The 14,408-nt window shown below is 48.9% G+C and overlaps 1 protein-coding gene across 1 annotated transcript; it reads right to left on the bottom strand.

Annotated features, from left to right (window-relative positions):
- Window positions 1–1,360: 1,360 nt before the first annotated feature.
- LOC112899559 (auxin response factor 9-like) lies at window positions 1,361–6,756 on the bottom strand. Its single transcript, XM_025968065.1, has 14 exons — window positions 6,288–6,756; window positions 5,508–5,623; window positions 5,280–5,375; window positions 5,095–5,151; window positions 4,806–4,958; window positions 4,644–4,728; window positions 4,359–4,449; window positions 4,060–4,224; window positions 3,591–3,710; window positions 3,400–3,484; window positions 3,108–3,276; window positions 2,444–2,916; window positions 2,164–2,354; window positions 1,361–2,077 (listed from the first exon to the last, which is right to left on the bottom strand). The coding sequence occupies exons 1-14, from the start codon at window positions 6,334–6,336 to the stop codon at window positions 1,945–1,947; spliced, it is 1,983 nt and encodes a 660-aa protein (XP_025823850.1). The 5' UTR covers window positions 6,337–6,756; the 3' UTR covers window positions 1,361–1,944.
- Window positions 6,757–14,408: the final 7,652 nt, after the last annotated feature.

Here is a 14,408-nt window from a genome sequence, read left to right as displayed (position 1 = left end):
CCTGTTCATCCCCCTCTGGTTGCCGTCGTGCAGGTGATCTTCTGCGTGGCGCGCACAACGTGTGCTCCCTGCACGCCGTCGGCGAGCCCTTCTCCTGGGAAACCTTCGCCTGCTACGCTGCGTACCTCGTCCTGTGCGCCGTGCCGCTCTGCGGGGCGCTGGTGCTGCGGAAGGATCTCGTCAGCATATGCGCTGAGGTCACCCTGATAGCAGCAGCGCTGTTGACATGAACGAGGGGGTGTTTGCATCAGAGATTAATTTTTAGTCCACGTCATGTCGAATGTTTGGTGAGGAATTAAATATGAGCTAACTGTAAAACTAATTACATAAGTTGATACTAATTCACGACACGAATCTATTAAAATTTAATTAATCTATCATTAGCATATATTTACATGGACTAATTAGGTTTAATGGATTCGTCTCGCGAATTAGCCTCCATTTATGCAATTGATTTTATAATTAGATTATATTTAATATTTTTAGTTGGTATCCAAATATCTGATATGATGGAATAAAGTTTAGTTTCAGGAACCAAACACGCTCTAAGCTTGTATGAAATGAACATTACCCCTGACAGCCCATACCACACGCAAGGTGTAACTAAAAGTACTAGTAAGTTACATGAAGTAACCTGATTACCTTGATAATGCAACGAATTTTGATCTTATATACTCCATGTTGATTCTTGCATATTTTTGTACTTTGGGCATAGGCGCATAGCCCAGCGCCTGTCCTTGTTGATTTGCTGAATTGCGCTCCGTTTGTGTGTTGCTTTGTTACCTCACCGTATCCGCTGAGAACTTGGAACGGGCGCATGGCCTGCTTGTCTGCCCGGCCAAGGTTGGCGATGAGTTGATGACCAGAGCTGACGATTTGTGAGTGTGGGATGCTCTCTGTTTGCTGCTAATAATGTAGGGCTTGCACGGATTGATACTCTGTTCTGACTGTTGCTAGTATATGTTGCCGAAAGGGAAAGAAAAGTTGTTCTGATTGGAGAGCGTTCAGTTTATTTTCAGACCTATCAAGACAACCCACGATGCAAAAACTCAACTAAACGATCGTAAGTTTGAAAGGCTGTAATCTGAACCAAATAGGCCAGAAGCGTAACCAGCTGCTGCAGAATAAATCGAAGTGGTTCTGATCTCATGTTCTGAAGCAAGAGCACGCCAGACGCCCTTCTCTTATTTATTTGCACCGACTGAGATGACGAAGGCCAGACTTCCAGAGTCACGCTGGTTCTCTGGTGTCTGGTCCTCACTCAGACAATAAAAAGCACCAGCCAAAATGCTCGCAAATGGACAATTCATCAAGCAAAGGACCGGCACAAGAAATGACGTCACGGTGGAAGGTGCAAGGCTAGAAGCACAGGTTGCACACGACTGTTTATTAAACAGTAGATTATATACAGATCGCTTCCACCAAGATTGTTGCTGAAAAGAAACATACATCCACACCACCTACACCCTCAGGTTTGTTGCTGCTGAAGATAAAAAGTTACTGAACGGCAATCCATGCATACAAATGCCACCACCACTGATACCAGGGCAAGGGCAGCCTAACGACACTATATACAGACATTCATTACATACATAGTCCTAGTTACTAGCTACGCAGTAGAAGGAGAGGCAAGGCATTGTCCATCATCCAGTTGACCGGTTTTTTCTTCAAACCAGACACCTGGCAAATATGCCATGGCTGATGACTCCTAACAAACAGCGCAAACAAATGGGAAATGGCACAAGTACCTCTTCCAGGAGGCCCATGCTGCCTGGCAGTCCAAAAGCCTCCAAAATTCAAGGCAAATGAATGCCAACCACGACTTCAGCCCTCAGAGCAATGATGGGCGTTTTTACCCCCCATAATCAACGGTAGGAAGAACAGAATTAGAGGGAGTTAGCAATCTGCAGTCTTTGTTGGTAGATGGGCTCCATGTTAGATGACTCATTCCGACTGTGAGTTTACATCACTCAACTTGCTGGTGTCACTACTACCCGGTAAGTTCGACTTGGATGTCAGCTTCTTAGCCTCCTCATATGTGTAAATGTAAATTCTTTTCACCATGTCGCAAAACTCACTGAAGGAAAATGCATTGCACAGGGATTAGGACTTCAATACTGAAAAGGCACACTCATCCATAGAGATAAATGTAAGGGTTCTTACTTCCAAGGATCATCCCCAACAAGCATCATGTCATCCTCATCATCAGTGTAAATGACCCGCCATTTCTTGAGTGTGGAACCTAGCTCCCCCTGGATATCAAACATCTCCTCCAACTTATGGCAAAGATCACTATAGCCACTAAGCTTCGTCAGGTCTACAGCCCTTCCAACAGCCATTCCTTGCATAATTACCTGCACGCACAACATTAATCAGTTACGCGATGAATCACAAGCAAGAAAACAAGACCTTGATAATCAAAACTAGTGTGATAGAAAATCACCTTGGTGCAGCTCCTCACTTGCCGGCTTTGGGATTCAGGAGGCGATCGCTCACTGCTAGCTCCTGGGGCATCAGAATTGTTGACATCAGATGGCTGTGAGAGCTTATCCGAGTTCAACTCTAACGAGGCAGCAGTTTGGTCATAACCAAGAGCTGGAGCAGTAACCACAGGTAATACTTCTTCCTCAGCTGAGCATATATCAATCCCAAACAATCTGCAACCACCAGAATTTTGTTCTTGCTTCTTTTCGACTATGACAGCGTTGGTGCTAGCAGCGCAGGAGTCAGCTCTTGTATCCCTTGCCGACCAGTAGAACTGACTGTTTAGCATGGATGGCTCATTCTTTGAATTGAAATTGACATTTGATGACGATGAGAAGGTTGATGTGGGAATTGAAGGAAATAACTCCCGAGCACGTTGCGGATCCGAGAATGAGAGAGTCCGGGCCGAGTCAGTTGGGGATTTCCATAGTCCTAACATGAATGGAACAAGAGCTTAGATTCTACAGCAGGTCAGCACATCATATTCATATCCTAGAATGCTTAAGATATCCATGAACCTAACATTCAACATTTTATTCAAGAAGCAGAGCCCTATTTTGTAACAAGTATTAAGGAACTCCTTACCAAAGCCTGAATGTAACAAGTATTAAGGGACTCCTTACCAAAGCCTGAAGGCAGTTCTGCAACCGTAGAAGGTGAAGCTGGGGGTCGTGCCCTCTTATTCCTTAATGGAGGTTGAGGGGATTGTGGATTAGCTGCATCTAGTGGTTCCACCTCCCATGGTGAGATTCTGTCAGGACGAAGAATGGATGAAGGCTCATCCCATTGAACCTGGCAGGTATAAAAGTTTACATTAGTATTTGGAAGGCAAACAAAACAAAAGACAATGAATCGCACTGAACAATTTGCAGATATCACGCTACTTCTAATTTAACCCCAAAAAAACTTCATTACCTTTAGAGATCTCCAGTCAGAATCTGCCCAGAGAGATTTTGACATTGCCGGCAAACTCCCAATGTCAATAATTGTTCCACTGAACCTGTAACCACAGATGGAGATGTTAATTCTGGTCCCAGCATAAATAAAATGGTCAAAATGAAAGCAGCACCAACTTGTTGAAACTTGAAAGCAAGTCCAAACTGTACCTTCTTTCAGGAGCTTCATCACCTTCAAATCTCATCTTAAACCTCATTCCAACAGATATTTTCTGCTTCTTAGCTTCAAGGTATTTGTTGACGCTCACAATAAAATCAGAGCGGCTAGTTCTGGGGAACAAAATAAAAGGAGAATAAAGTTTAGTTTGCAAGACTTTGAAGGAAATAAAACATGCATGCATTAGTGCTAACTAGGATAACCATAGTGGTCAACTTTGATTTACTGAAAATGGCAAGGGTTAAGACAATCACTGAATGCATGGCGTACCTACAAACATTGAACTTGTCTACAACTAAAGCAGAGTATTTAATTAGTAATTGACTCTGTTTGAACAGAGCACAAGTAGCAAATAGAAAGTACAGTTAGTCCATTATTTTCTCCTTTAAATACACAATGTGATGCTAGAAAAGAAGAAAACAATGCAACACACTCATATGAATAAATAAAATATTATCAAACCTTGGTTTGTAGAAAACAGAAAAGAGTGTTCCGGTGGAGATGGCATGGGAGGCTGTTGCCAAGACTCCAAGATGCATGCTGTGGCTTGATATGACGGATGAGGGCATGCTATTTACTTGTCTCATGAGCCTCCTTACACCAACTCGTAGCTCACCATTTTCACCTCTGCCACTCAGAAGAACAATAATTAGTACAAGTAGTCCCTACACTAATTAAATTCATCCACAATTAAACCAAAAGCAAGGAGACAGATGCAAATGCACCAAACAGCTGCATTTATCATGCTTAGGGTATTGTACCTCATGAAGATAAATGCATCACCAGCAACCAATCTTTTTGAGCTAACAAAGACACTCCAGCCAGTAGTAAGGAGATGCCTCTTCGGTTGTCCTGAAAGAAATATGGAAAGGCGGGCATGAGACTAAAAAAAATGGAAATGGAGCTACTGCATCAGTACTCGCTATGTGTTTATGTGCAATGCCTGGATTAGATTACACCAAATTAAGAGCTACAGAGATAAGGCTATTTTTAAAGGAATAGAAGGAAGGAATTTTGAAGCCAAGTTGAGAAGAGTGCAAGCTCACCTCGAAAAATGTGCCGAAAATGCCATTCAGTGCCATGGAGATCTTTGGCAACCAGCTCTTGACAAGGTGGATTCTGAGACATGTCCTACAAAATTTACACACAATAATATATCTGGTAATTAAGAAATCACTTTGAGGCATATAACTTTTTCTGATGCTAACCAGCTGAGGAAGACATTCTTCGGCATGCCTCCGAAGAACAGAAAAACCGCCATGAGTGCTCGTATCTGAAGCTGTCAGTGTCTTGCAGAAGGAATGAGCGGTGCATTTCTCAGGTTCTTTTAGTTCAGGGTCCGGGCTGGTGAGTTCGCTTTGCTGATCGAGCATATTCAGGAAAATAAATCAAATGTATGTACATCTAAGATGGCAATGATGTAGTACTAAGTTAAAAGAGCTAAAATGAAAGCAATAGCACTTGAATATTCTCAAGATTAAAAATATGCAGACTTACATCAGCTTCAGGTTGCAGCATGATTTGAGCATAAACTTCATCTGAATCAGCTTCCGCCTGAATTGCAGAGTACAGAAGATTAAGGACGATTACAAGATATCTCGCTTCAGTACCTAGGCTAACCAATCCCTCGACACACATATGCAAAGAGGTTGCACCAGAAAGATTTAAAAAAAAACACTGACCCGTAGTTCCACGTTGACTACACTGCATAGGATCTTGGATGGTAGATTGAACATCGGTAGGTACTGGTCAAGCTGCTGGTGTGTAGACGCCTCGAGCTATAAAAGAAACCATGAATAGTTCAAGGAAAAGAACCCCCAATCAGTTAATGCATGTGCATCTGGATGCTCCACAAAATATAAGATTGATCAAGGAAGGTTGAGAAAAAGGGTATCTAAACCAATCAGTACCTGCTCCATATGGCCTTGGGGAAAGTAATAGACTCGCTCGCCTTGTCTAGGCACTGTGACCAACGGGCCGGCACACGCATGCCAGAGCTCCCGGTAAAGCGCATCGCTTGCCATTCCTGAATAGAAGCAATTGATTTGCACAAAGGGTCATCAAACGAAATACAGAGCACACGGAGCTTGTTGTTTTCTTCACCTCATAGTTCCAACTTGTAATTGCTAATCATTTTCAATCTGAAGCATAACGAAGAATGTAAACTTAACAAAAACACATGGATCCACCCCATCGAAACATCCCATTTGAGAAGCAACAATACCGATGCTAAACTAGCCATAGTAGCAGACACTGAAAATCGAAGTAACAGGGTCTCGATTCGTAATAGGTCCCTGTTCCAAACGTTTCCCCATTTGAGAAACGTGGAGAGAATATGAAACTAAAAATAAACAACAATTATACAGCGGGACAAATTATGTCGGCAGAGAACAATTTGTACGAATAATCAAGAGATGGCATCCCACAATTATTTCAAGGAAATCCGCTGGTTCCCCCAATATTTCCGCTTACTAATACCGACTGAAATTATGAGAATTCCGCAACGTTTTCCACACAAATTAGTCAACTATCGAAGTCCACTGAACGAACTCGACCCTATCCAGCCCCCAGTACCTCGGTTCGTCACAGCCCGATTCAACGAAACCCCAGCAAATTCATAGAAGAAACAGCTTCCAAGGGCAGGACAATAGTAGGGGAACGAGAATTCATGGAGGGGCAGGAATCCAAACCTGAGCCTGCAGCCGCTCCAGGGTTCGCCACGTCCATCGCCGCGGCCATATCTTCCAAGCCAGACGCCCCCCGAAAAATGGCTAGCCAAACAAAACAACAGCAAGCGGGCGCTCCTCGCGATCTACTGGCGCAGTGCTATCCGCGCCGCGGCTGGCTGGGCTCCATGGATCTGCACCAGCGACGCCCGCGGGCCGGCACAACCAGACCCTCCGCGCAGCTCACTGGGGGGCTCCTGGAGTCGGAAGGTCTCGGCAGGGGAGCTAGCCGACGGCGCGGGCGCGGGATCTCCCGGTCGCCGGGGAAGGGAAAGCCGGAGGCAGCCGAGCGTGTGTGGCGCGGAGGGGAAGGCGTGAGCCTGGGGGCGGGTGGCGTCGGTCTTGACTAGCCTGGCCTCGACAGCGAGCGGCGGTCGCGGTCGCGGCGGCAAGAGGGAGGCAGGGGAGGCAGCAGCGGAGGGGGGAGTGGGAGGGTGGGAGCGTCGAGACCGAGAGAGACGGGCGGGGCGGATGGGGACTGGGCGCGGTGGGTGGGTGGGTGGCTACTGGAACCCGGTTGGTGCCCGTGGGTGGCTGCGGCTCGGTTAACTCGTCACGGGCGCGCGCGCGGCTGGCTGGCTCCTGGCTGGGCGCTGGATCGCGCGGGTGGCCGGCACGGCCGCCTCCGGGTTGGTTGGGTCTCGGCGGCCGTACCCCGCCGTGGGCCGTGGCGCGCCCCACCCCTAGCCCGGCCGGCCCCGGCGCGCGCATCGCCGTACGCGGGCGCGAATCTTTTCCTGCTGCCGGTTGCTGTGTACCGGTACGTACCCGTACGAGCAGCGGGGCGCGGCGCGGCCCCGTCCTCGCCCGTCTCGTGCTGTCACCTCCCCGCCGCGCCCGACGCTGCCGCCGGGCCTGTCCTTTACGTGTCGTCCCGTCGGGGGGTGCCCCCGCCGCGCAGCCGGCGAGCCGTCCGGCCGGCGGCACGACAGCGAACCTGGCGGCCTGCGCATCCCCACATGGGGGGTGGCCGGCGGGGCGGCCGGCCTCGCGCCGCGTGATCGAGCCAGAGCAAGGACGGTACGTGGCGCCGGGGTCTGGGGCTACTGGCCTGCTGTCTGCTACGACTACGAGAGAGAGTAGGGTACGGGGCGGGGCAGCGTGTACTGTGCCGTCGCTGGTCGCGGTGACGGGCTGACGGCGATCGGTGGAGCACCGAGCATCCTGCTTGCTGCATGCGTGCCTTGCCAGTGCCCCCAGCGACAGCGCGGCGCCCGACGCGCCCGCCCCGTACCAAGGCGGGGGGAGGGGGGGGGGCACCGTGCGCTGCCGTCGGGTGCAGCACGAGGCGCCACGTCGTCAAGCCGAGCGATCGCCCCCGTACCCGAGAGATTCCCCCGCTCCCGCTGGCGGGCGGGCCCCGCGCGGCGGGGGCGTAGGCTGTCTAGCTGACTAGGGGCGCATCAGCGTGTCCCTCGCCGACCCGGCATGCGACCGCGCCCCCCACCAGCAAAGCGAGCCGTCATGTCGCGCGGCAAAGGCAAAGCGGGGAAGCGTGCCCGCTCGCACGCCTCTTCCCTCCCGCGCCCCGCCGAGTCAGGCGCGCCAACACCCCCGTGTCGTGGGAACGGGCGCGCGCGCGCCACGGGGGGCGGGGGGCGGGGGGCATGTGGCGCCACGCGGTGTGTGAACGGCGAGCGACGGACGGCTTGCAGAGTCCAACAAGGCAGCTTCTTCCCTTGTGTACTCCCCCTAGAATACGCCCTTCAAAGTCAATTTCGTAGTGGTAAAAAAAATCCGGCATCGTCGAGAAGATACTAGAAAGAAACGCTGGTGTTGGCGAACAGCATGCTCTCCCAAACCGAATTCTCCACGGCACACGGCATGGCTCCGGCTTCGAGACAGAGTTGAAGTTTGTAAAATGGATAAAAGTATTTTAAATTTAAAATAAAAGTATTTAACCTTCGATCTATTTACAACTCGAACTCCAAAAAACTTTTAAAGCTGGATATGAATAACTCTGAAAACTTCTTAAATTTTTTAGAGTTGGAGCCATACGAAAGCCAAACACGCCCGTACTGACACGGATCGACGGGACCGGTGGCCGGCAGCAGTTTGATCCGGACGGGACGAGGATACGACGAGGTGCGGGTGGCGGAAGAATTCAGGAGAGGAAAAAAATGCCGGGGGTGACCGGTGACGGGAACAGGAACAGTGGGGGCGGAGGGCGCGTCGCTGTCGACTCGACCCCCGGCCTCGCGGGGTTTCGCGTACGTTTCCTCCCGAACTCCCCCGTCGATCCGTCGATGATTTCTCGGCGGAGAACGAAAGCGAGCGCGACGTTTTCGGTCTTGTTCCGGCAGCAGCGGTTGGTTGGGTTGCGGCCTCTGCCTCCCGGCCGGAGCACGAGCATCTCTGCTTTTAGCGGCGCTGGCTCGCTCATCTTTATCGTCGCCGGCGTCTTTGGCGAGCTTGTGTGGCCGTCTTGGTCTCGCCATTTCGGCGCCCCTGATGTGACAGACATGTTCGTGAGTGCGCCAGATTACTGGTGCACGTTGATCGCGTGATCGGATCGGATCAGACGGCCGTCGCGGCGGGGACCGGCTGCGCGCGTTGTTCCCCGGGTAATTTCTTTCTGGCCCCGGAGCCAAACTTACAGCATCGCTTAGATAGAACTACCACCGAATTACCTTGCATGCGTGCGCCAAGAGTAAACGGTCAACTTAGTACTACAACCAGAAGTAAACCCAGGTCACGGGTCAAGTGCGGGGAGATTTAAGAGCAGCCCGCGCCAATCAGCGGCCAGCTTCACTCTCTACTCCCCAACGACCGCCCCGCGATTAGTTTAATACTCCGTCTCCTACGGGACGATTAAACAAACCCAGCGCCAGCACTCTAGCCTCCATTATTGCGGCTAAACTAAACTAGCACTCCTCCTAGCACCCATCGCGTGGAACGGTAGCGGACGCCGACGGGTCCTCCGCCACCGGATTGGTCGCCGGCGGGGAGGCTGCCGGGGCGGGGTGGGGCGGCCGGGTGGGGGAGGCAGGGCCCGGGAAAAGGGGGCAGGCGGACGGGGACGGCACCAACCCAACCCAGCGCGCGGGCTCGTTCGCGCGCCGGGCGCTGGCGTCACATGGAGGGGGACTAAACAAAAGTGTTGGGTGGCTAATCCTTCCAAGTTCCATCCAACCTTGGAACGGAGAGTATTATGCTGGCGCCGGCCGGCCGGCGCGGCCTCCTGACGGGCGCCAAGGGCCAAGATCCTCGTCGCGGTTCCCCTCTTTGATTCTGCTCGAGTGGTGTAAGCGCAACTTGTTTAGTGTAGTAAATAACAAAGTGGTGGTGGCATCAGTCGCATGAATTGAAATACGATGGGATGGATGGATTAGGGCCAAAGCTAGCTACAGCCAGCCCTTGCAACTTTGTGGAATAATCGCCGTTGCCTAACTGCCAAGGAACACAGGTCAGAAACACACAGTTTGTTGTCCGAAAAGGAAGTATTTGTTATGTACTGTACATTGTACCTTGGTTCCAAGAACATTTCATTAAAAAAATCAGAATTTCTTATGACACATCCTCAAATACACACCTCACCCCTGCCACAAAAAAAAAATGCACACCTGAGCAGCTGCCTACCAAAAAGCTCACACACTGCTAGTGCATCTGCCGGCCCTGTTAGGTAACAGTACCTGCCCTTATTTTCTTATTCACGGATCATCCTTAGCTGTTGGTGCAACTGAACAGCCAGATGCTTGGTGTGATATTTTCTCAAGAATTGAACGGCCGGATCCTCACTTACTCCCTGTTGATTCTCAATTTTGTTAAGCAGCATGAAGATCTCTAGCAAGTAGCAACCGCACCCCCCAAACGCCACAGGATCCGGACCTGGTTGCTGATAACATGAAGCTTTCGGAAAGAGCGCTATATGCCCTGCTATCCACCCTACTAGAAATAGATCGATCCTAAGGCCGGTTGTTCAACAACAAACTGGAGAAGAAGGCCGGATCCATCGTACTGTTAGGAAAAAAGAAACTAGACTAGCTTAGGAGGAAATAGTCACTAAAACTAGATCCAATGCCGAAGCAATCTGCAGAGACGCAAAGTACTGGAGGACGCCACCTGCGAGGTCTGTGGCAGGGGAGACGAAAATGCAAACCACATCATCTTCAACTGCCCATTTGCTGCTGCGTTCTGGTCAGCAATCGGCTTCGTCATCCCGGCGGACGCAGGTGTAAGTTGCTTGGACAAGCTGAGCAGACCTGCTCAAGTGCCGCCTGAACATTTCTCCACTCTGATCCTGCTCTGCTGCTGGTAACTGTGGAAAAGAAGGAACGGCGTCGTCTTCAGACAAGAGGCGGCGAGACGGCGAGAAACTCTTTCGGCTGGCCAAGGAAGACGCCAGGTTGTGGCAGGCTAGGCTACCTCGCAAGGATGCGTGTGTAGATGAAACCTGGGGTGTAATCTTTAGTTTGGCAATGTAAACCATCACATGAGAATGTACCGACAAAACTATCTACTCATCACGCGGGCTGTTAGGAGCCGCAGTGAAATGAAATCAGGTGGGGATCCTCTCCCCTCCCGTTGACTAAAAAAACTAGACTAGCTTACGAGGTAGGTGGTATGTGATTTGCCACTACGTGAGATGGGTGAATGTGAGAGGGGTTAATTGCACCCTTAAATAGTGGTAAAATATTAAATGCCCCCTGGGAAATGCGCCTGATCTTATAAAAACTTGAGATACTATCAGATAGCCCATTCATTTTAGTTTTCAGGCTAGACCTAGTTAGGCACTCGATCTTTAGCTTTTCTTTATCATCTTCCTGATTCTCCATTACAGTCGCTTGACCAAGAAATTGGATACATAGCCAGGCATGAGATCGATGCTCATCGGCACAATATCTTGTAAAGGATGGCAAAAGCAAAGAACAGATCGGGACATAGACGACGATGCAAAAAAAAAAAATGCACGCAGTGCCGTCAGTGCAGTCTACAAGATCGGTGAGAGTAGTGCAGACTGCAGACATGGCACCCGTCCCTTGATCCATGCATGGCATCGATCGATCGACAAAGAGAACAACTGGCCACTCAGGCCCTGTATGTAAACAAGTGCGGAGGATGAGATGCTGCTTCGATTCAGCGGAACCCGGGCTTAATTAAACCTGCTTTGCCCGTAAGCTAACACGGGAAAGGCAGAGAAGGGTGGTGCGTGCGCTTGCGTTGTGGAGACTGCGTTGCTGACAGGACGCGTGGCTTGATGGGGGATCTTTCGTTTCCAATGCGCATGGAGGATATATGCCGCAAAAAAGAAAAATTTCCGAAAGAATGGCAAGAGGTTTGCTGAATTTTTACTAGACGGAAACAGAAAAATAACAAGCAAAAAATAACAAAATTGCAACTACACTCATTCCAACTACGCACCACCTCCACTCAGAAGAACCACGTGAATAATAGAGAAGGAAAAAAAAAGAGGCACACCATTATAAGTTTGGGATAAAACTGCTCGCTACTTCTGTCACGTGTCGAAATTGCTAATCTCTTCCTTGATTAGGTAAACTACCTCTATCACTTTCTTTTCTTCCCGCCTGATAGTTCTTCTGGCGCTCCTTCCAAATGTTTCACCAGAAAAAAAACAATGAGACCGCCAAGAACGGATTTACAACCTTTCTCAACCATCACTCGACATTTCTCCCATCATTTGTAGACAGAACTTACGGAACCGCTGGTCGGCAGTTGGTGTAAATTGAACAAATTAACTGGTTAATCTCAAATTACACAAGTGAACGAGCAATCTTTACAAAGATACTTCGATGTCTCTGCATAGTTTGCACAATTAGGCAATTAGCTGCAAAACACATTCAGTTATCGATCGGATGCACGAAAGACAAGAGTTGGTGATAAATGCACGTCCTTTAGCTTAAAACAATGAGCTATAAATTTTTTTAAAAAATATCGCATGGAAAATAAAACCGTTTTGCGCCCTGAATGGTTGATGCCCTCGCCGTTGCCGGGCCCACCCCGGCCGGCCTGGATCTCCCAGCTAGAGTGGCATCTTCGTTGCAGCGTGCTTGCTCGGCTGCCTCGTCACCGGTATCCTCCGCCGAGGGCCACGCATCCATCTCCACGGCCATCATCATTGCCTCCCGATCCGGGTGGTGACTTGGATTGGATTTTGTGCTTGCTTGGTGCTGCAAGGCAAGTTAAACTACTCGAGCGTGGCATCCGTTACGACGTCGAGTTCCTCTACCTGCCGCCCCCGATCCGGATGCATGCATCCTTCCTAGCCAGTCGGTGCTTCCTGAACATCGTCAGGAGAAGCATGGTAGATAGGATGCCGTGCTTCTCACCCGGGCCACAAGCCCACAATGGCACATCAAACTTGCTTTGTTCATAAACTGGCTAGCTTACGGCCAAGCTATAGCTAAAGCTTTCTCCATCTACAACACCTGAACAGGCGACACTACCAGCCTACCAGAGCAGGGGAGTTTACTTGCCGAAAGGTGGGTTCCCTGACAGGCAGGCTGTAGTCATGGGCTCCGATCCATTGCAACATACTCGAATGGACTTTTGAGCCCAAGAGAGCTAAGCTGGCCGCGAGACGCGTGAGACCTTTTCTGAGGGGATGGATGGCCCAACTGGGGGATCTGCTCGGCCTTAAATTCAACGAAACTTGAAATGGGCCACGCTAATGCCTGATGGTTGCTGCTGACTCGACAAAGCATCAACAAGATGAAGATAAAAAACACTCTCAAATCAAAAAGAGAGGGAAAAAAAGATGAAGATGGAAAAGAGAACACGGCGGCCTCTCCCAGCGTCATCGAGTCCCTATGCCGCTTTGCGGGCCCCAGATGCTCCCAGCGCGCACAAAATATCTCTCCGCCGAGCCCAGATTCGCACGTGTAGCCCCGCTTGGAGATGGAAACTGTTAGGGACACCCGGCGAGGCGGCGAGCCATGCCTACGTTATTTTCTTTCCCAGAGATCTCCACGAATTGTTGAGTAGAGTGTGGAATATTTGTACATTTGCAGGCTTATGGAGATCTAATAAGTGTTCGCACAAGCGGTAGAAACTGAACAGTCTCCTCTACATTTTGCATCAGCCAACTAAAATTCTAGTTTCTTGCTATGAATGATATAACTGAGGGGGTTAGATGTTTTACTCCCTTAATGAGTTATCGTATTGCATATTTTTTGTATTCGAACTTACTTATTGTTTGTTATCCAAATGTGCATGCTCTTTGACCACTATTTTCTAAACATATCCCTTGCCAATATTGAACTAAACGACAACAACTTGTAAAAAAACCAAATTCCTATTTGTTTCCATTCTGTTGTGATAAGACTAAATAATTTTTTCATCAAATTGGTGATGCATTGAAGTTTGATTGCATATAGAAATATTCAAATTCACACATAATATCCCTACATAACTTTAAGTAAGTCATGGCAAGCGTATTACAGATCCTTTTGTACATCTATAACATACAAAAACACTTTATAGTTGAAGCATATATAATTATTTTTAGGTATGAAGCTATGCCTTGTTTTTATACCTTGACTATATGTATCCACTTTCGGACCCCAATCTACACACTCCAATAATAGATAGTGGATACACGTGTTTTGCTCCATGCTGCCAGGCTAAAAATAATTTTTTTTCGGTCGTTTCGCTTGCACAATAAAAAAGTCTCCCAAGCTTTATACTTGTGTCTGACCATTTCAAAAGATTGCTTGCTTAATTGAGTGATGCCAGCATTGCAACACTAAGCTCGAATATAAATTCGCATAATAGTGACCCTTTAATCATAGTTGGCAACAGTTTACATTTTCATGACTCTTTTCTTCCGTGTAGGTCTAACATTTTGCTTCCTTATCAGGCCGGCAACTTGCCTCGTTGGGCAAATCCCAGCTGCAGCATATTGTTACCTGTTCCCCTTAATCACTCGCACACCCCCCAAAAGTTTTAGCAATTACTGTTGGTTCCAAATCACAAAGCCAAACAGCGTCTCCACGCACAGGATTCTAAGCACAGTTAATTACAACAAACTCTCGTCCTTATGTGCAAATAACACTATCGCAAAACCGCCCCAGTTAAAAGTCCCCAAAGCATCAAGCGATCGAAAAAAAAACAGAACCCAAAAACCTC

The sequence above is a fragment of the Panicum hallii genome, chromosome 7 (assembly GCF_002211085.1).
Source record: "Panicum hallii strain FIL2 chromosome 7, PHallii_v3.1, whole genome shotgun sequence".
Lineage (NCBI taxonomy): Eukaryota > Viridiplantae > Streptophyta > Magnoliopsida > Poales > Poaceae > Panicum > Panicum hallii.
The sequence above is the reverse complement of the archived record's forward strand: the minus strand, read 5'-3'. Positions and strand labels throughout refer to the sequence as shown.

Bases quoted from the DNA above. Each gene is read 5' to 3' on its own strand.
- LOC112899559 (XM_025968065.1), bottom strand. From the start codon at position 6,336: ATGGCCGCGGCGATGGACGTGGCGAACCCTGGAGCGGCTGCAGGCTCA. The intron at 4,729-4,805 runs GTTAGCATCAGA...TAAATTTTGTAG, and splicing joins AAGAATGTCTTCCTCAGCTG to GACATGTCTCAGAATCCACC. The intron at 2,917-3,107 runs GTAAGGAGTCCC...CATTCATGTTAG, and splicing joins AGAACTGCCTTCAGGCTTTG to GACTATGGAAATCCCCAACT.